At 34.4% G+C, this 23,209-nt stretch overlaps 1 protein-coding gene across 1 annotated transcript in view; it reads right to left on the bottom strand.

Moving 5' to 3' along the window:
• The window catches only part of IL1RAPL2 (interleukin 1 receptor accessory protein like 2), a 1,393,401-nt gene that overhangs the window by 383,077 nt on the left and 987,115 nt on the right, over positions 1 to 23,209 (bottom strand). The window contains exon 5 of the mRNA XM_033110155.1: positions 6,933 to 7,007. Coding sequence (XP_032966046.1) covers positions 6,933 to 7,007 — 75 coding nt within the window. The remainder of the gene's footprint in view (positions 1 to 6,932; positions 7,008 to 23,209) is intronic.

Below are 23,209 nucleotides of genomic sequence, written 5' to 3' on the forward strand. Positions count from 1 at the left end.
GTTATTGGGAGAATTAAATGAGATTATACATATAAATTACTATTTAATTAGTAATTATATAAATTAATTACTAGTACCTGGTAAGCAATTAATAATTGATAGCTCTACTACTACTGTTAAATAATATAATACTAAGTATTATTATAACTATACTTCTTGTTATTTATAGTAGAGCTATTAATAAATAATGATACTAAATATTATAACAATAATAGTGATGAGTAGTAGTAAAGCTTTTGTTAAATACAAATAATTATTTTATGTATAGTTATATAATATAGTTGCTTATTATTATTATTATTATTATTATTATTATTATTATTATTTTTACAAAATTACTCTATGAGACATAGCTTTTTTGAGGATATAATTTTGGCCCATATAATTTTATTATACTCAATATACTATAATAAAAATAACACAGACCTTGTAGTCAGACAAATATGATCAAAATCCCAACTCTGCCACTTACTAAATATGTAGCTTCAGAAACATTATTTCACCTGAGGATGAGTTTCCTCATCTGCAAAATGGTTAAAAAATACCTACTACTAATCCAGGCTCTTAGAGGAATAAATAAGACAGTGCATGCATGATTGCCCATTGCACTGCCTAGTGCATAGTAAATCCTCAAATAATTTTGTTTTTATATGTGTAAAATCGTGGTATTGGCATTAATGAAAATGTGATGAAACACCTTCAAGCTTATATTAGTATCTCAATAAGACATAAACTTCAGCAATGCCCCAAAACAACAATATATATAGAGGTCTTGTCAATATGTTATTCATGAGCTGTTCATAATCAACTTGCTGCATTGCATAAAAATCTTTGTAAACTGTTAACTTTTTCTTTTCATTCTTAAGTATCTCAAAACAGGTACAGCTAAGTTATAAAAAACTTGAACAAAGTAAGTAAACCAGTTTCAGTCTCAAGCATTAATACAGCAGCCAACTCTTAGGAAAAAAGCTTGGCCTAGATTTTTGAAAGTTGTATATAATGCACATGTTATACAATCTGGGTAATAATTTTGGGCAGCCATGCTAAGCACTTGCATTTTATCCTGAAAAAAAAAAAAGAAAAAGAAAAGATCTTTTGGAAATAACTCACTAATCCTAAAATGTCTACAAGGGAGAGAGAATACTACCATGGACCAGCTCCAATGATGCATGCCAAGAAAGCTGAGTGAACTCATGATACCCTACTTCTTCCTCTCTAAAGGTTTCATTTATTCAAGATTAAATAAAGGTTTTCAAGGAGTTACTTGAAACTAACAGGGTAGGAAGAGTATAAAAAAACAAAAATAGTTCAACAAAATCCCTTGCTACCACAATTATATACAAAATGCATATACCAAGTCATTAGCTGGAGCTAATGAAATGATCATATATTGCTATTTGCATTGATAGTAATCCTAGTCTGACATGTTTAGCTCAATTGGTTGGTGACTTGCTGTGGGTTTTTTATTCTATGACAACTTTAGAAAGAGTTGACTAATTTTGCTAAACTGATGAGACTCAACGGCATCATAACATTCCATTTTTAGTATTTGCCATATTGAAGCAAATGGTGAACAATTTACTATTTCAAAAGGTTATATCTTCAGCAATTTTTAGTTATTTCCAAATAAATATAGCACTTGGATTGAGGATACAGAGCTAGCACTTGGATTGAGGATACAGAGCTATTTCATTATATCAAGAGAAAGTCAGAGTATAGAACTGTTAATTTATAAGTTATTGCCACATACACACAAACAACAACTCACTCTTCCTTTTCCCATCTCTGTTTTGGCAGTTATCATATTGCTTTGTAATTCTGCTTACATATCTGTCTTCCCCACTAGACTGAGAACAACTTAAGGCCAAGTATCTCATTTATTCACCCCTATTATCACCACATTGTAAGACAGTGTTCGGCATCCACTTATGAGGTCAACAAATGATTTTAGGTAAATAACGTTTTAAAAAGATAGATTTGGTCGAACAACTAATTTCCTAATTTAGGATTCAATTAGTTATTTTTGTCTTCTAGTCCTGAGTATTTCATTAAATATTATATTTTGCTTTATTTTCCTGTACAGTCTTTTACAGTGGTCTCTTAGGGGACCTAATATAATTTTCAGCTGAAATTGATTTCTGACAAAGATTAACACTCCTTATATACAAGAGAAAGGATAAGCCAGTAGCACCTAACGCAGCCATGAAATATGAATTTGAGCAGCCTGTAAAAACATTATAAATTCTGAATGGTAGAAGTGAAATAAAGGGAATTTTTATACCAAATCAAATTCTTCTAAAGATAAACAATCTGGCTCTGTGAAGCATCTGAGGTATTTAATTAACTTGGACTATTCAACTTGTCTGAGGTTTCTTGTTGTTGTTGTTTTGTTTGTTTTTTATATGCATTAGGCCCCCAGATTTTCTTTTAGATTCTTTGACACAAAAAGATAAAGCAAATAGTTTTTATATTTGTTTTATGCAAAACACTGATTGGCTTATTTTTTTAATTAGAGTTTATTGGGGTGACAATTGTTAGTAAATTTACATAGGTTTCAGGGGTGCAATTCTATAATACATCATCTATATATCATATTGTGTGTTCACCACCCAGAGTCAGTTCTCTTTCCATCACCATGTATTTGATCCTTTTTACCTTCATCTACCACCCCTTTCCCACTTACTCTGTGGTAACCACTAAACTATTGTCTGTGTCTGAGTTTTTGTTTTAAGTCTTTAAAAAAAATCCAAGAAGAAAGTTATCATCATTGAATAGAAGAACAGAGCAAATTTCCAAATTCACCCTTAATGGAATTTAGATGTGAGATATCCAATCGTTTCATTCCCATTTGTTCATGGCTTTTTCAAAACTTCTGGGGGTCTGTTATAGTTTGTAAAGCATGCATTTGGGTTCTGTGAAATAAACAAGTTTACAAAGAAGGGTCTTCCTCACATCAATACATTTCAAGTGGCACACATGTCCCCATAATATTTTATCACTTTGGTATTAAAGTGCAATATAAATTAATGTACTATGAAGCCGTGTTATTTTTTCTTAGAAAAATATTGAAAATATACTTCTTTCCAGCTGCCAAAAAAATAACTAGCCCTGGTAGAGTAAAGGTTTATTTATTAAATTAAAAGCTAAATTTACCTTCAGAGAGAGAAAAAAATGGAAGATAACAAGACCAAATTAGGTTTTTGTGTGTGTTTTGTACATTCCTTTGGTCTTTGTATTTCATACATTACCATAGGCAGCTGTAGCTGAATTAGCTTGCATTGTGAGAACAATAGTTTTCAGATTATTTTGTTAAGATCATGTTTATCATCTCAAAATATATGGTTATTTGGTTAATATTAATCTTCTTTCAGCTTTACAATGTGAACACAATTTAGCAACAACCAAACTGTCATCACTATGTCAGCAAAAAGTATGTAAATTTCCAGAACCTTGTAGATGACTAATAGATTACACTATAGGAAAGAGAAAGTCAAGATGTTTATTTTCCTCTAAAGACACAACAAAATATCTTTACTAATGCCAAATTCATGCAGTAAAAAGTATTCATTTCTATTGAAAATTTACATTTATTGGATTGACTTTAGAAATATGCAGAACTGAGAACTCAGTGTAACCCTCAAACAAACACATGAACAATTATACCAGACCATGTTTTCTAAAATGATTTTGAAGCTAGTACCCAAGTATTTCCCACAATATTTCTCATTTTGCATAAAATACCTGCATGGGAGTCTTGTGCCCGGGGAAAATGGAATTCAGAGAAATTCCATTTCTAGAGAAAACTAATTAATATTTTTTCCGGTTAACTATTGTTGTTTAACAAACTACAATTAATATAGTGACACATGACAACCATTTTATTTTGCTCATGACTTTTTGGGTTAGAAATTTGAGAAGATTTGTCTATGAACTACATGGCACAAGCCAGGGCAGGTGGAGCTGGAGGTTCCACTTCCAAGATGGCTTCTTCACTTACATGTCTGGTGATTTGGTGCTCATTAGCGTCTCATTCTCTACATGGTTTTTCATCCTCTAGGGCCTCTCCATGTGGCTTGAGCTTCTCACAGCATAGTAGTTTCAGAGCAGATCAAGAAAGCCAAATAGACGTCGCAAGGTTTCTTTTGACCCACCCACCAAAATCCCACAATATCACTTATGACATACTCTATTGGCTAAGCACATCCCTAAAGCCAACCCAGTTGCAAGGGTAGAGGAGTGAAAAATTATGTTTAGATGGTAGGAGCAGGAAAAAACAACAAAAAAACGTGGGCAATTTTAAATATACCACAATGTTGTCTCAAATTTTAAGTATTGGGATTTGGGAAACCTGAACTTCGTAATGTGCTTACCCCATTTGGTTTGGACTGTTATGTGTTTTGGTAGTTCTAGTTTTAGTTCTGGTTTGAGGATATCTAAAGATGAATGTCCCTAATACACTTTTAAAAAAATGAAGGAAAATAATTTCTAGGAGTTTTCATAAACTTATTGAATTCTGAAATCTTTCCACGTATAGACAGTGTTGTCCAATTTCCCCGATTATTTTTTCTATCTCTTTTTTATCTCTGAGGTTTCTAAACCCTCGTCATTCTGACTACAAAGCATCCACTGACACTGAGGAGCAATGTGACATTTACAGTGCTCCTAACATCACCTTACTATTGAGGCATAAGATTAAGTCTCAAAATCATTTCCAGTTGTAAATAAATGGTGCTAAAGAAATCTGTGGAAAAGTTAAAATCACTTAAAATTAACCAGTCATATGCTCCTTGACATGCCAAAGATCTGGTTTACTGATTTTGTTTTTCTTTCTCGGAATGACACAGTTCTTTAGCATCTCAGAGAAACATCCGTTCTGGGATGAAAAATCGGTAGGTCTTCATCTTCCTGTCAATATAGTTGTTTTCAAATTGTGTTTCAAACTGAAAAGTTCAGCCTTGCATCTAATGTACATTGGAAGCAAATTACTTTAGTAATTTTACAGGGTGATATTGGTAGTGGGTTATTTGAGCATAGATATCTATGTTGAAATACATATTTATACAAAGCACATCTTAGAGATGTCCTGAATAGCACATACAAGTGTTGCAGCTACTGCATCTGAATGAAATATACTCCCTACAAGGGTTTCTCTCCTTGCTTTAAAGAAATAGTGCTCAGATTTTTCTGTTGACGTGTGCCTAATGCAGCGGTGTCCAAACTGTGGCCCGCGGGCCAACTGCGGCCCATGATCCATTGTTAATTGGCCCGCAGCAAATTCCAAAAATATATTTAGTTTACTTAAATAAACCAGGTGAGGCAATACATACTTCACCTTGAGTGAGTGGCCCGGCTGTTTGTGTATTTTTCCGCATATGGCCCTTGGTGAAAAATGTTGAAAAAAGTTTGGACGCCCCTGTCCTAATGGCAGAATGAAGAAGTATTCACCCAGGACCACAAACACAAAATTTACTCATGCGTTATTTGAAATATTTGTGTGAATTTTGCTTTCTACTCCATAATGTATAAGTTTTCATATGATAGCAACTTATACACTTGAATCTCCAAGAAATCTAATGATACAAGATCATTTTATGGCTTCATGTAACCCCTGGCAAAATACAGAGTGCCCTTGAGGTATTTTTATCCCAGAACGGATGGGAAGATGTAAGTAAAAAAAAATTACTAAGGGGGTGTGTCTGCACATCTATAACAAAATGTAATGAGTGCAAGGTAATACAAGTTGTGGGGGGAGAGCCATAGTCTAATATATCAACATTATCTGCATAATATTCACCATTCCCACAGCCCACTCTTGACAACAAGTTTATTATTTTCTTCTTTTTGTTTTAAAATACTTAACTTTGGTAGTCATACTGCTAGGCTGCATTAACTACAATGTACTATATTACATTTTAGAAAAATAAACAAGCTCTTAGGAGTGTAATTGTCTCTCACCTTTTTTTAAGATGGCAATAAGCCTCTAACAATCCAAGTTAAATTCAAAAGATCAAAAGCTCAGCACAAAATGTCCAAAATGAGTGAGATACTGGGGCCAACTCATCTTCTCTGTCTATATTATTGGTAGGTACCACCATGGTCACATATTTGAGTAAATCACTTGCCAAAAGTATGTCTGATACATTTCCAGCGTATTTACTCAGTTCTCTTGCTCAGAATTGAAGACATTCTTACAATTATAGATTGAAACCCAATAGATGACATCTCACCCACGTTTAAGTACATGTTTTAGAGTAAAGGAAGGCCAGCGTTTAAAAGAGATATTGTCAGGCCTCTGAGTTTCAATCTTACAGTTCTTTAAATACAAAGATTAGTGGTAGGGGACATAAAAAGAAGGCTCAAAACTTTGTGTCCTTATTTGAGACTGTAAAAAGACATTAGCACCCGTAAATCAACTTTTTACTTGTCCCAACACCATGTGATTCATAAACATTCAGGATCTCACCATAAAAACAAGTTTTAAGTAGCCATGGATTGTGCCACTGGAAATAATATTATCAAATCATTTTAAAGGCTTACTGAAGGGGTCTTTTATTTTAAAAAGTGCTTGTTCCCCAAGAGTTAATGCTCTCCAAATTAAAAAAAAAAAAAAAAGGCTGACAAGCATGAAAAGTTTTCTTTACCAATCACCAATGCACAACACCCATGAATCTATCAGTCAAAGAGTTAAAAAGCTCTGTCCTACAGCACTCTTAATACCCAGTGTAACCAATTAGTATTACCATTCCTTGATGCCATACAAACTCATTTCCTTAAAGCTCCTATTGTATTGAATTCCAGGGTTATAAATGAGCAGACACAAATTCATTTGCATGTAATAACAGTGGCGATAAACCTTTCTTGGTTCATGCAATTTTCCCCATCTGTTAACAGAGAGCAAATTTAGTATCTATTATTCCCAGAAGGGGACTTACCCAGCTGGACATCCATAACACTTGGCTGATTCTCCATGGGGAACAATGGCTTGGGAGGCTTGTCTGTGAGTAAAGCTAGAAGAGAAAATGAAAGAAAGTAATGGAAAAATTGAGATAAATTACAGTATAAGAAAGATTCTATCATGGATGATATTTAATGTTTGTAGACTTGATGGTGTGTAAACAGTTATTAGACAGTATTCCTACTTGAGTTGCTACTCTATCCATACAATATCCATTTCCCAGCATATTTATAGCACCATTGATCACTGTAAATAGGCCATTTCCACAGCTACACTTTCCAACAAGATCAAACAAATAGACTATGTTGAGTGGTTTTTATAAGCTTGTGAGTGTAAAGAAATACAGATTTCAAAAGTATAATCAGATAAAGATTAAATTTCCACACCTACTTTGTGGTATTACATATTCTAAAGGAACAATAACCCTAATGGACATTTCTGTTGGATTGAACCTCTATGCTTCAGAATCATTCCCTACTCCTAACCTCAACCCCCAAAACAACACAATAAAGCATTTGTACTTTCATTAGGATAATTGATTAAAAATACTGATTGAGCATCTTTTATCCACAAAATCCTGTGCTAAGTGCTATAGGAGAAGGAAGTAGATATGCAATCTATGAGCACAGAATTAACACAATGAAATAAAGAGATGCTAGATTTATGATGCTAAATCACCTCATAAGTTATATAAATGTTTAATCACTATCTTATGTACAGAAACTAATACAACATTGTATATGAACTGTAATTGAAAAATTTTTTAAAAGTACTAAAAAATTAAAAAGTAATAGTAAAATAAAGAGAGAATAGAACAAAGAATACAATCGAATGAAAAATTGTAGCAGTTGAGCTATAAAGCTATATGTGGTGAAGGCATGGGGAAAACAGAGGTCAATATTGGTTGGCAGGATTGGGGAAAGTTTTATGAAGGAAATGGGTCTCCACGTAGACCTTAAGGAATGGAAAAGATTTGGAAAGGCACGGAGTAAGGGAAAATGAGATGGGTAGGTTGGGTTAAAAAGCAAGTTACTCATGATGTGGAGTAACTGGAAATGAAACTAAATAGATAAGTGGAGCTCAATTCTGGAGGATCCCAAGAAACATGCAGAGGAATTTGGACATGTTGTAGTAAACTAGAAGGCCATTATAAATTCTTGGAACAAAAACAACAAAAGACTCAAGGTAAGAGCTCTCTAAAGATGACTGGCTTAACTATGTACAGTGTCAGATAGGTAATAGGTTTACTGGGGTTATCACTTTGTGAGGTATATAAATATCTAATCACTGTGTTGTTTTGTACACCTGAAACTAATATGTCAACAGTAACTGAAAAATATTTTTTATGAATTATAAAAAATAAAGATGATTGGCTTAAGATACACGATGGGCTGGAGGAGAAGAAAACCAGCTAAGAGGATGCAACAACAATGCCACAGTAAGGGAGTGAGGAATCAAAGTGGTGGAGTCTGAAAAAATTAAAAAAGAAAAGAGGCAAATTTGAGAGGCACCTAGAAGAAAGAAATGAGAAGACTTGGCATACAGCTATAAAATACTTTATGGCAAACCTCATATCAAGCTATTATGTATATCCTGAATTCTTTTTAATTGTTCCCAAATTTATGTCTTGCTTCAACTATTTAACTGGACTCTTACTTATTAAAGGGAAATGTTTTATACTTCTTTGTAACCCACAGGAGATGGAATAGAGCTGGGCATATAAGAGAATCATTAATCCATCATTAATTGAGTGGCTTGAGAATTCTCTGCTAATGTGATAAAAGTTCTATGTCGTATTTGCAAGGACAGTTAGAAAAGGAGAAAGAAAAGGTGATCACATGACAGGTAAGGTTAGGAAAATATATAAATTTGCTGAGAGTCCCAAAACAGTTGTAGATAACAAATAAATGCACCAGAAATTCTCAGGAAAGAGCTTTACATAACATTACTATCTTCCTGATATCCAAATTTCTTGCAAAGGGAAAATTTTAGTGAATAATTCCATTTTTCCAACCAATCTTTATTGATGGACTACAACACATCTTGTCCTTATGTAATCAAACTACACACACACACACACACACACACACACACACACATATATATGCTTTTTAACTAAGCTGATTTTGGCATAATATAGACAAATATACACATATGATATCTATAATCTTCATTTTCTAAATACTTCAGTTACTCTTTTTTTTTAATTTATTGGGGTGACAAATGTTAGTGAAATTACATAGATTTCAGGTGTACAATTCTGCATTACATCATCTATAAATCCCATTGTGTGTTCACCACCCAGAGTCAGTTCTCCTTCCATCACCATATATTTGATCCCACTTACCCTCATCTCCCACCCCCCACCTACCTTACCCTCTGGTAACCACTAAACTATTGTCTATGATAATCAGATATTTAAATATTATTTGATACATAAGGGATACGCTTTAAACAAAATTTAAATATTTGGATTCAAAATCCAGTCATAACAAGTGTTTAGTTTTGTTGTGGCTTGTTTTTGTTTGTAATAGCAAAATATTGAAAACAATTAAAATATCCATCAGTAGGAGACTGGTTAAATAATATAGTACTTTCATATAACGATATATTATTGTGCAGCTATTTGAAGGAATTAGGTAAATCTATACATCTATCATGAAAATATCTCCAAGATATACTATTCAATGAAAAAGCAAGGTTCCAAACAATGTGCACAGTATACCATCCTTTGAACAAAATACATAAATACGTAATTTATTTATTTATATTTTTATATATTATGTGTGTGTGTATATATAAATTTATTTGTGTAAGTATGGAATATTTCTGAATGGTTACCTGTCAAATTGGTAACTGATTTCTTCTGAGGAGAGGAACTGGGTGGCTGAGAAATGGTGGTGGTGTGGGAGAAGGGTAGTATGGGCAGACAGAGAAAGACTGAATTTTCACTATATACTTTTTGTACATTTGAACAACATTCATAAACTGTGTATTCAAAACATGATTAAAATTAAAATTAAATTAAATTCATCCACCCAAATTTTATTTATTAAAACAACACTTTGGTTTCTTTGTAGAATTACAGTCAATCTGTCTAACACATCCAGATTATAGACACTTAGCTTGACAAAAACTGTTCCTAGTCTTATCTTCAAATGTGTCTTGCCTCCAAATGAATTAATTAAAATGTGATAAGTGAGAAATAGTTATAAGTAATGTATTTCATGCTGAACGATGAATATTTTGTCTTACTTTCATCAGAATATGAATTTGAATTCATTGTTGTCCCCTATTCTTACCTCCTGCCATGAACTATGGATATATTTACCCTGATTTTATTATTGCTAAATGTCAATTACTGAAGTGACATTTATTAATATTAATGATAATATGAGTACCTTAAATTTATAGGTGGATCATAATCTTCAAAGTGCTTTCAGATACTTTAATTTACGTGATATACACAATGACCTTGGGAGGTGAGGAAGATAGTTATAATTATGGCCAATTTAGAGATGAAGTTAAATGAAGCTTACACTGACCCATTTGGTGCTTCCTGTGACCAAAACCCTCATTAGCAAAATAAATAGAACAACAAATATAAGTTGGAGGCAGGAGACAGGTAAAAAGTAAAAACGCTCAGTACTGAATCAACGGTTTTAGCCTCTTTGACTACACACTAATTAACTATGCTAAGGTTCCTCGGCCAATGGGAGTGTCATGGTGGCAAACAGCCAGCTGACACATGATTCCCTATAGGACATTCCACACACATACAATTTTTTTTAAAAAACCCATGAATGAAAGGGGATGAACTTGCACTTACCTTAACACATGCCGGTGGGATATATGGGAGTGGAGTCTCATTAAACCCAATATCATGTCTAGGCCCGGGAATTGCCAAGAAGTGCAGAACATTTGTGATGATAAAACAGCAACTGCAGCAGTTCATCTGGATCCTAACCACCAGCCCAGACACAAATCTGTCAGTGCCCAGAATAATTATAGCACTTGCAGATTAGCTAGAGCACACGCTCCCATAGGCAGGCAAGCTCATTTCTTTCTGTTCTTTTAGATCTCATAAGAATTTTACAGTTACTGTTTGGAAAATGAAGGGGAGGACTGTCAATATTAGGCTCCCTGAACAACAGTGGACATTGATAATTTTATTAGAAAATTTATCCTGGACCTCTAGAGGGACTAAATGGGGTCTGGGCTAGTGTTTGGATTTGCTGCTCAAGCTTCATGTTTTGATTGAAAAAATGGGAGCAGGGATGAAGTTTGGTACCAATAGTTGAGTCCATAATTCCTCCTCTGCATTTCCCTCTGTAGCTGCTTATGTTTAATTATCCTTAAATATCATTGCTCTACTGAGTATAACATGACACTAGTCTTAATGTGCTAGTGAATCTATTACTAGTTGCTGCCTGCTTCTTCGTAAAGCTGGGTTTTATGTTTGACACTAACTTTCCTGAGGGGAATGTCCAAATAAGCTCTTTTTTATTAACAAAGGTTGTGTCTACCTGGACAAACAGATCAATTGGCTTCACTGAAATATTGGTCAAGTTCCATGAACTTAGTGTAATAAATCATTAGAATTAGTTGTTTGATTGAATAAATCAGTTCATTTGACTATATCACTTAAGTATTACATACTGTTATTACAAGTTTCATTATCCTCTTTTGTTGTTGACTTGTCTGTTTAATTAGACTTGCCAGAGAGACAAGTGGGAGGGAGTAGGACAGCTTGAAGCAAAAATCACTAAGTGTACGAACCCATACACTTAGGATCATAAAGTAACTCATTAATTTCTATGAATAAAGTCATTATGGAATATGTATAATAAGGGCAATGAAAAGACCCCTCCAAATCCATTCAACACAGAAGCACTATAATCGCATTTCAAAATCACTATTTTCATCACAATGTTTAACCTTTCAAAATCTACCAATGTCTCCTACATTTACAACAGGATAAAATATGAACCTGTGAGCTAGGATAAAATAGGGAGACACAATACAGCCTTAAAAAAACCCCAAAAAACCTTCCTGCCTCTTTACCCATTCTTCTACTTTAATCAATGCTATAGCCATTAACACATTGCCCCATTAACCCATTGCATTAATTTATAACTATGCATGTTATTCTTAAAAACACTTTCCCTAAGTTTAGAAACAAATCATAATTAGTTACCATATCATTAGTTACCATAATATCATTAGTTACTAATATCATTAGTTATCATAATATCATTATCAAGTTTAGAAACAAATCATAATTAGTTACCATAATATCATTAGTTATCATAATATCATTTAGTATCCCTCTGTTACATTTTATAGATAATTTTCCCAAAGTGAAGCAGCTTTTGGCCAGTAAATCTAGAATCTGAACTGAGTTCTGTCTGATGTCGCCATGCCCATAACGTCTCTCTAAGACCTCCCCTTCCTTTCAGCCATCCCATGTCCTATCTATCCTCCAAAAGCCAGTTTAAATGATACACCCTCCAGAAAGCCTTCCCTAATAAAAGCCCAAGCTAATTTTTCCTGTCTCTGAAATCCTAAAGTATTTACTATTTCTCTGAACCACTCACTTGGTTTATATCATACATTGTTTTGAATATAAATGAAACCTCGCCTTGTATGAGTATGTCTCCTCTCTCTAACTAGATTTTTAAGCTCCAGGAAGACAAGGATAATGCCTCATATAAACCAACAATTAAGACAGTGTCTGACACCGTGGAACAAATAAACACAATCTCCAAATCAACTTTCCCATGATATTCTTTCTCTAAAAACTAGTGCTTCCCCTAGGTTCTTAGGTTAGAATGGACAGAAAGAAACTCTTGCTAATTTAAGCAAAAAGGGAATATTAGAAGGATATCTCAAGGATGGACAGAATGTCTGGGGAATTAAGTTTAGAGACAGGAAAGAAACCAGGCCAGGTCTAGATGTACAGGCAAAAGGGACTACACAATAATTTAATCTTGATCCCATCATTGGACTGAATTTATTTTAACTTATTTTGTGGGTTTTTTTTAGTGTTCTCTGTCTTATTTTTGTTCTGTGTCACTTTGATCAGGACTCAACATCCCATGAAAGAGAAGCTGAATGGATAAATTTTGAGCTCCAGCCCTAGCCAAGACAGCATACACACCTTGAGGAAAAGAAGAATCCCCTAAAGCAGGATTTCTCAACCTCAATGCTATTAACTTTCACTGACAGATAATTTTCTCTTGTGTGTGACTCATTTGTGCATTGTAGGATGTTTAGCAGCATCCCTGTCCTCTACCCACTAAATGCCAGTAGTATCTTCCCCTAGTTGTGACAACCAAAATTTTCTCCAGGGATTGGTAAATGCTCCCTGGTGAGCAAAATCCCATCTGGTTGAGAACCATTGTCCCGAAAAGGAATTTAGGTTGCCTGATATTCTAAGGGAATTAAAGATCTCAGTACAGAAGACTTGGGAAGTCTTCAAGTTGAAAAACAAAATGGAGGTCCTTACTAAGAAAATTAGATTTAGGGAAAATCATGGGATCTTGTTAGTATCCTTAAAGGTTTTTGTAATCATGAAGGGAGATTAGTCAAGTGTAGCCAGAGTAGTTGACTAATTTCTAGATTTCATAAATTGAACACAGAATGAATCCAGAAGTTGTTGAGCTCTGGAAACATCATAAGCACTATTTTCCTTTGGAAAGAAATATCTCTTTCTCAATTAACTACATAAACTTTCAATTCTGAATTATGATGCATACATTTTACTGGCGACTTAGTGAATCTAAAGTCCCATATATTATAAATATTTCATTTCTAGGATTACTAGTCTGAGAGTCCCTTAATTTAGATAATCTTCTAGAAAAATACAAAATAAACATGATTATTTTAAATCATCTTTAATTCTCTAAACCTATAAATGCAAACAGGACCAGTCTTGACTATAATGTGTTTCATTTGCCATAAGCTTCGTTGCTTTGCATACCCTACTTCAAAAAAGTTTCTTCACTAGCCAGCTTTTAGGTACCCAGGGTTGTGTTTCTCTAATCAAAACTTACTGCAAAGAAGTCTCTGTGATTTAACTCTCAGTATGAACTTAAGACGTCTGTACTTCTTCTCCTAAGTCTAGTTGCTTTTGAAAGATTGTTTGTAAATGCAGAATGATAGGCTTTACCCTTAGAAGGGGGCTAAGTAGCAGGAAAACACTGGGCCCCAGGACCCTTCCCTGAACTCCTGTTTTCACATTGGTATTGGCCAAAAAACAGGGTGGCTTTCAGCAGAAGTTGAAGACAACGTTATTTTCTAAGATTCTAACCAGCATTATTATGATTCCTTCACTTAATAACATCTTAAAAATGAGATTCCCAGGCATATTTTAAATTAATAAAACACATCAATGTCCATTAAAAGTAAAGCCCTGTTTTCACTCTAGCCTGTTATTTCCTCCATCAACTAAGCACTACAGCAATTAATATCTTATAAATATTTTCTCTACCAAAACTCTAATATTCTTTGCCTTATTTAAAATAGGAAGTGGCAGACTGACATATACTGTTTGTTTGTTAACTCCATCCAAATAGAATATGTATTCTCTATGAGTTCTAGATATTGTAGAAAGGCTGTGATGGATTCAGAAAAAAAAAATTAATCCAATGATTCCAAGTCATTTTGAGATTTATTTTTAAACCATTGATGGCTCAATGTTTAGATATTTTGATATGCATTTCCCATATATCTTTACCCCCCCATCAGGAATAATTTCCTTTAGCAAGTCACTATTACTGATGGTGATAGCTCCTATGCCTCATGTGTGTATTTGGGAGATTAAAATTGTTGAGACAGAGTCAATCAAATTGAATGTTTTATTCATAGGATTAAATTGTTTTTAAAACAAACACATTCTAGTTGCATTAAAAATTTGCATTAAAAATACTCCTGTCATCCTTTAAAGCCATCACAAAAATTTGCCTTTATTTAGCCTAGAACTTACTCAGGTATTTTCTTTGAATGAATAAGTGATCCGTTAACAGGTAGATGCTAAATTTCCAGCGAAGTGCTGCATAGCCATTGGCCCTGGCTCAGTGTCCCCCTAGCAACTGCTCTGGGTATCTCGCTCATAGCCAATATCCAGCCTTGCAATTCAGTGGCTGTGCCTGAGAGTAGTAAATGGTCATGGCTGCTGTGGAGTTGCTCTGAAGTGCCCTTTCCTCTAGATGCCATATTTATTTCCTCTAATGTTTGAGATTTGATCAATCCAAGAGCTTTGGGAAAGCTTGACTATAAAGGCAGGGCAATTTCTCCTCAATGTCATTTGACACAGGGCCCTTCTTTGGAGAGAAACATGCTTACTCAGCACAAATCTGCCCAGACATAAAACAACTTCTTCAAACTTGAAAACAAAACAACCTTGAGGGAAATAGAAACTTAAACAGAGATTGTAATGGTAGTTTTTTTTTTGGTTTGTTTTTTTTTTTTCCACAGAGCATACTTTTACTTCCCTTTTCTTTTTTCCCCTCAGAGAAGATTTTGCCTTCTCTGTTTACAATAGTACTCCCTGGACCCTTATCTTGTTGATGTCTCACACATTCCAAATGTGATTACTATCAAATAAATTATACAAGATAGTGTACGTGTGTTTTCCACACAGAACGTGGGGGGGTAGTAAGCACTAAAATAAATACAAGAGCTTAAACATTGAAGATGGATCAATTTAAAATGTTTCCAACTTTACTGAGATATAATTGACATATAATGTTGCATAAGTTTAAGGAGTACAATGTGTTGCTTTGATACACTTATATATTGCAATATGATTGCCACTACAGTGCTAACTAACACCTCCATCAGGTCTCATAATTACCATTTCTTTATTGTGGTGAGAACAATTGTGGTCTACTATCTACTAGCAACTTTAAAGGATAAACTAGAGTATTGTTAACTATAATCACCATGCTGTACATTAGATCACTAGAACTTATTCATCTTCTAACTGAAAGTTTGTACACTTTTACCAACATCTCCTCATTTTCCCCACACTCCAACCCCTGGCAACCACCATTCTACTTTCTGTTTCTGTGAGTTCCACTTATTCTATATTCCACAAATAAGTGATATCACGAAGTATTTCTCTTTCACTGTCTGACTTACTTACCTTAGCATAATGCCCTCAAAGTCCATCCATGTTGTCACAAATCACAGGATTTCTTTCTCCATCATGACTGAATAATATTTAAACATACACACACACACACACACACACACACACACACACACACACACCACATATTCATGACATGGATCAATTTTTAACTTCCATCAAGATTCTCCTTTGGTTCTCTGGTTACTGATCTTTCAGATTCTAGAAATATGGCACACACACTGATGCCTAAGAATATAATTAATCAAGAATGGATAATTTTAGAGTTAGACAAGCTCTTATTTTTCTAATTCATGTCACTATTTTGACAGATGAAGAAACTGAAAGACAGAAGAGACAGGGATTGGCTGAACATCATATTGCAAATTAGTGATATAGAAGACCAAAACCTATTTTTCCTGAATCAAAGTTCAATATTCTTGTCATTATATGATTATATGATGACATTATATGATGACAGATGACATGATACTATATATAGAGAACCCTAAAGACTCCACCAAAAAACTATTAGAACTGATAAATGAATTTAGTAAAGTAGCAGGATACAACATTAATATTCAGAAATCAGTTACATTTGTATATACCAATAATAAAATATCAGAAGGAAAAATTAAGAAAATAATCCCATTTACAATTGCTTCAAAGACTAGAAAATACCTGGGAATAAATTTAAGCAAAGAAGTAAAAGATCTGTACTCAGAAAATTATAAGACACTGAAGAGAGAAATTAAAGAAGATACAAATAGATGGAAACACATACCATGCTCATGGGTAGGAAGAATTAATATCGTTAAAATGTCCATACTGCCTAAGGCAATATACATATTCAATGCAATTCCTATCAAACAACCAAGGACGTTTTTCACAGAAATGGAACATATAATCCTAAAATTTATATGAAACCATAAAAGACCCCGGATAGCCTCGGCAATCTTGAGAAATAAGAACAAAGTGGGAGGTACAACGATACCTGACATCAAATTATACTACAAGGCTACAGTAATCAAAACAGCATGGTACTGGCATGAAAACAGACACATAGATCAATGGAACAGAGATAGAGAGCTCAGAAATAAATCCATGCCTATATGGTCATTTAGTCTATGACAATGGAAGCAAGAACTTCCTGTGTGGTAAACACAGCCTATTCAATAAATGGTGCTGGGAAACCTGGAGAGACACATGGAAAAATATGAAGCTGGACCACCTCCTTATACCATATATAAGAATAAATTCAAAATGGATAAAAACTTAAATGTACGATCTGAAACCATAAAACTCCTAGAAGAAAATATAGGAAGAAAGTTTACAGACATTACCTGGAGTAAGATTTTTACTGATATATTCCCTTGGGCAAGGGAAGTAAGAGAAAAAATAAACATGTGGGATTACATCAAACTAAAAAGGTTTTTCACAGCAAAGGAAACCATCAATAAAACAAAAAGAAACTGTGGTACATTTATACAATGGAGTATTATGCAGCCATAAAGAAGAAAGAAATCTTACCATTTGCAACAACATGGATGGATCTAGAGAACATTATGTTAAGTGAAATAAGTCAGACAGAGAAAGATAAGTACCATATGATCTCAGTTACTTGCAGATTCTAAAGAAAAGAATAAGTGAATGAACTAATCAGAAACAGTTTTGGAGACAATGAGGAAAAACTGAGGGTTGCTAGATGGGCGGGAGGGGTGGCAGGTGGGGGGGAGGGTGAGGGGATTGGAGGGCAGTCGGTGACCACAGGATGGCCACGGGTTTGAAAATTAATCTGGGGAACGTAATTTGGTGGTTACCAGAAGGTAAAGGTGTTGAGGGTTGGGGGATGAGGGTGAGGGGGATCAAATGTATGGTGATGGAAGGGGAGCTGACTCTGGGTGGTGAACACACAGTGTGATTTATGGATGATGTGATACAGAATTGCACACCTGAAATCTATGTAATTTTACTAACAATTGTCACCCCAATAAATTAAAAAACAAAACAAAAACAAAAACAAAAAAAACCAAAAAGGGATCCTACTGAATGGGAGAAGATATTTGCCAATGATGTATCCAATAAAGGGTTAATACCCCAAATTTATTAAAAAACTCACTCAACTCAACTCCAAAAAAACAAACAACCCAATTAATAAATGGGCAGAGGACATGAAGAGACATTTTTCTAAAAAGGACATACAGATGGCAAACAGACACATTAAAAAGTGCTCAACCTCACTGATCATTAGAGAAATGCAAATATAAAACACAATGAGATACCACCTTACCCCAGTCAAAATGGCTATCATCAATAAATCAACAAACAACAAGTGCTGGTGCAGATGTGGAGAAAAGGGGACCCTCATGCATTGTTGGTGGGATTGCAGATTGGTGCAGCCATTATGGAAAACAGTATGGAGGTATCTCAAAAATCTGAAAATGGAACTACCCTATGATCCAACAATTCCACTCCTAGGTATCTATCTGGAGAAATCCAAAACTCTAATTCAAAAAAATTTATGCACCCCTATGTTTATTGCAGCACTATACACAATAGCCAAGACATGGAAATGACCAAAATTTCCATCGGTAGATGACTGAGTTAAGAAACTGTGGTACATTTATATAATGGAGTATTACGCAGCCATAAAGAAGAAATAAATCTTACCATTTGCAACAACATGGATGGACATAGTGAACATTATGTTAAGTGAAATAAGTCAGACAGAGAAAGACAAATACCATATGATCTCACTTATATGTGGAATCTAAAGAAAAGAATAAATGAACAAACTAATCAGAAACAGTCTCAGAGACATAGAGGAAAAACTGAGGGTTGCTAGATGGGAAGGGGGGGTGCGGATAAGAGGGAAGGTGAGGGGATTAGAAAGCACAGTGGGTAACCACAAGATTGCCATGGGGATACAAAAGTCTATTTGGGGAATGTAATCAATAATGTTGTAAAGATTTTGTAGGATATCCGATGGACACTTGTCTCATTGGGGAGACCACCTCAGGGATGATGTAGATACCTGATCTCTGCACTGCACACCTGAAGCTGAAACTGAACAATAACGAATATCAACTACAATTTCATATATATATATATATATATATATATATATATATATATATATATATATATATATATATATGTATATAGTTACAAGAAGCGGAGTACAGCATTATGAATAGAGACAGTGGAAATGTAATGGCCGTGTGCGATGTCAGATGGGTAGTGGACGGGGGGAGGGGGGTTGTCACTGTGTGAGGGATATAAATGATAAATGTCTAACTATTACATTGTTTTGTGCACCTGAAACAAATAAAAAATGTTATAAAGAAAAGCTCAATATTCTTGCCACTGCAACATGGCTAATATTGCTTAAGCATGCATTCCATATAAAGCTCATTTACATTCATCCCCTCATTAAATCCCCACAACAATGTATGAAGTAGGTCTTTTTTTTTTAATTAAATTGTATTGGGGTGACAATTGCTAGCAAAATACATAGATTTCAGGTGTACAATTCTGTAATACATCATCTATATAACACATTGTGTATATATATATATATATATATATATATATACCACCCAGAGTCAGTTCTCCTTCCATCACCATATATTTGATCCCCTTTACTCTCATCTACCACTCCTGTCCCTCCTTACCATCTGGTAACCACTAAACTTGTCTACGTCTATGAATTTTTGTTTCTTCATTTATTTGTCTTGTTCTTCTGTTGTTTTCAATTTTATAGACCACAAATCAGTGAAATCTTATGGTTCTCTACTTTTCCTGTCTGATTTATTTCAGTTAGCATTACAATCTCAAGATCCACCCATGTTGTCACAAATGGTACTATTTTATCTTTTCTTATGGCAGAATGGTATTCCATTGTGTGTATATACCACAACTACTTTATCCAAGCATCTGTTGAAGGACACTTTGGTTGTTTCCATATGTTGACCACCGTAAATCAAGCTGGTGGTGGGAATGCAGATTGGTACAACCACTATGGAAGGCAGTGTGGACATTCCTCAAAAAAATAAAAGTAGAATTAGCATATGACCCAGCAATCCCTCTCTTGGGTATCTACCGAAAAAATCTAAAAACATTTGTCTGTAAATATATATGTGCTCCAGTGTTCATTGAAGTAGGTCTTAATATTATCAACATTTGACATATGAAAAAAAAAATGAGGCTCAGTAAGATTAAGAGACTTGCCTAAAGTAGTATTGCTGATAAATACATTATGGGTCCAGGATTCAACCTAAGTCTATTTGACTTTTGAGTCTGAGCTCACAGCCATTACTCTATACTGTCACCCCCCTTTCTTGTTTTTGTTTTTTTTAATTTAAGACTTTTTTTTAGTTAAAATGCATCCTGTTTGTACATAAGCGTCAGAAAAAGAGGGGGGTTATATTACATTGGTGGAGTTTGGGGGACTAAGTGACTGAATAGCTGTGTCTACACAATTCTGCAGGTCAAAAAGTGGGATGAATAGTCAATCTTAGATTATGTGGTGCCATTTATTATTTCAATAGTTAACAAACATTTATAGTTCTATTATAGAAAGGCACTCTATCAAACATTGTGTGTGTGTGTATGTGCGCGTGCGCTGGGGCTGGAGATGTAAAGTACAAATTTAAAGAATATACAGAGTTATATCAAAAGGGTTAATCTAGCACAAGATATAGGCATTTTCAAATTGCTGTCGTAAATGACAAAAAGTGGTAATTGCTTGTTTTAGTTTTTATTACTGCTATAACAAGTTACCACAAACTTAGTGTTTTAAAATAAGACATTTATTATTACCTTATAGTTTAAGAGGTTAGAAGTCTGATGTGGGTCACTGATGAAAATTAAGATGTTGGTAGGGCTGCATCCTTTTCTGAGGTCCTAGGGGAGAATTTATTTCCTTTTCTTTTCCAGCTTCTAGAAGCTGCCCACATTTCTTGGTGCTGGCCTTCTTCCATACTCAAAGCCAGTAATGGCAGGTTGAGTCCTTCTTACATTACAGCACTCCAACCGTCTCTTCTGCCTCCCTCTTCTACTTTTTAAGGACCCTTGTGATTACATTGGGTTCACCTCGATAAGTCAGTATAATTTCCCTATTTTAAACTAAATTGATTAGCAACCATAATTCCATTTTCAACCTTAATTTGCCTTTGCTATACAACCTAACATATTCCTAACAGATTAAGATGTAAACATCTGGGAATGGGAGGGGGGCATTATTCTGCCTACAAAAATGCCACAAGAGGAATATTACATTTTGGCTGCCATGTGGAACAATTACATACATTGCATGTATTGTATTTTTATGAAATGAACTTTACTGGTCTCTTTTCAGCCATATCAGTTTGTGAATCTAGACATAATCTTTGTATCTCAAACAAAAGTCCAAGGCGGTAATTATTTGAGTAAATTGGGCTGGGATTGATACTTCTGTTTTCAGCTTAATGATTTATCTATTTATTTATGGTTGAACTCATTAGGCATTCATAGCCTATCAACATGTTTTGTAATGAAAAAAATAAGGAAAAGCAAAATATAACTTACGCATGTGCTAATAGTCCCTAATGTGGCTACAACTGTGGATATTAAACAAGCAATTGCCTTTGAATTAAACATTTCATGACAAGAATAATTTTCTAATTCACAGAATAATCTTTCAGTGGACATTAGATATAAAGTGATTTTTAGAATTCAGAAATAAATTGTCCTAAGTGGAGAATCATTATAACACAAAGACTTACTTACTTTGGGGTCTAAAGTGGAAAACAGAACTGGTATCAATCAAAAGGCATTATCCCTTTACCCTCTTTCATGACAGCTTTGCATTTATAGAGCAATTTTCATAATTGTGGGTAATCCCACAATTGTTTGCATGAGCAAGTCAAATGCATGGTTATCAAAAACTTATAAATTTCAGGGTGTTATTTTCACTTTGCAGATGAGGAAACTGAAGTTCAGGGAAGTGAAATTACTCACCTAAGGATAAACAGCTACTAAAGGCCAGAACTAGGATTTAAACCCCAATTACCTGACTCCTATTATATAGTTTCCTAGTGTCATTTAATCCTCACAACATTCCTATCAGGTGAGTACTACTATTATTACTGTTTTATTGTTGAGGAAATTAAGGTTCAGAGAGGTTGGGTAACCGAGTGAGCAAAAGTGGCAAAACTGTTTGTTATCTAATCTATGTCTGTCTTACTTTAAAGCTGTGATCTTTCCCCCTGAATCTCTCTAGGATGAATATGTAACAATATTTAAAATGAATTCAATCCTACGACAACAATATCTGACAATAAAGTCATTTTGCTTTCATCCCCATCACTCAAGTTATAACTTGTTCCTTAGAAATCTTGATTAATTTCCCAAGTGATGGCAGCCCTCTGGGGATTTTCCAAGCTTGTTCCCTGTCTTCATAACTCTCATGAGCACTAATTTAATTAATCAAATATAAGTTGATGACCTATGATGTTGAAATTGATTTTCAAATGAAGCCAATTATGACTGTTCACAGTTCCAAGGAGAAAATTTAGGCTAGGTGATTTCAAGATGTGATTATTGAATGCAAAATAATAAAATAGAAAAAAAATCTGAATTTACAAAGCACTTTCTCTTTTCAATTATTATCTTATTAAGTTTAACTGAGAGGCTAGTAAAACAAGAATTGTTGTCTCCAGAAACTGAGAGATGAAATCTCTGAAATTTCTCAAAGTAGAAAGTCTCCCAAAACAGAGTCCTTACCTTTTTGAATCATCCCCATACTCCCCCACTAACTGTGGAACTTGATAAAAATGGCCCCGTATTTTCTAATAGGATATGCATTTCCTCAGCTGTCATTATCATTCATCTCCTGATATGATTTTGTCAAGAGATTGAGCCCAGTGCTTAGAAAGAATCTGCAGATCTGAATAAGCAGTCTTTGAATATGATAAGGCAGGCTAATGCTCTGACATGGTAGTCACTCCCTATCACTCCCCCTCCAGTCTTCTCTATGCTGAACTACATAAAGCAGCTTCCAGGTACGGTTTAATTCAGTTGAGGGTCTGAATGTCTCTCCTCCCCACCCCATTATCCCATGATCTGGACTATTGCTTCCC

The sequence above is a fragment of the Rhinolophus ferrumequinum genome, chromosome X, assembly GCF_004115265.2.
Source record: "Rhinolophus ferrumequinum isolate MPI-CBG mRhiFer1 chromosome X, mRhiFer1_v1.p, whole genome shotgun sequence".
In the NCBI taxonomy this organism is placed as follows: domain Eukaryota; kingdom Metazoa; phylum Chordata; class Mammalia; order Chiroptera; family Rhinolophidae; genus Rhinolophus; species Rhinolophus ferrumequinum.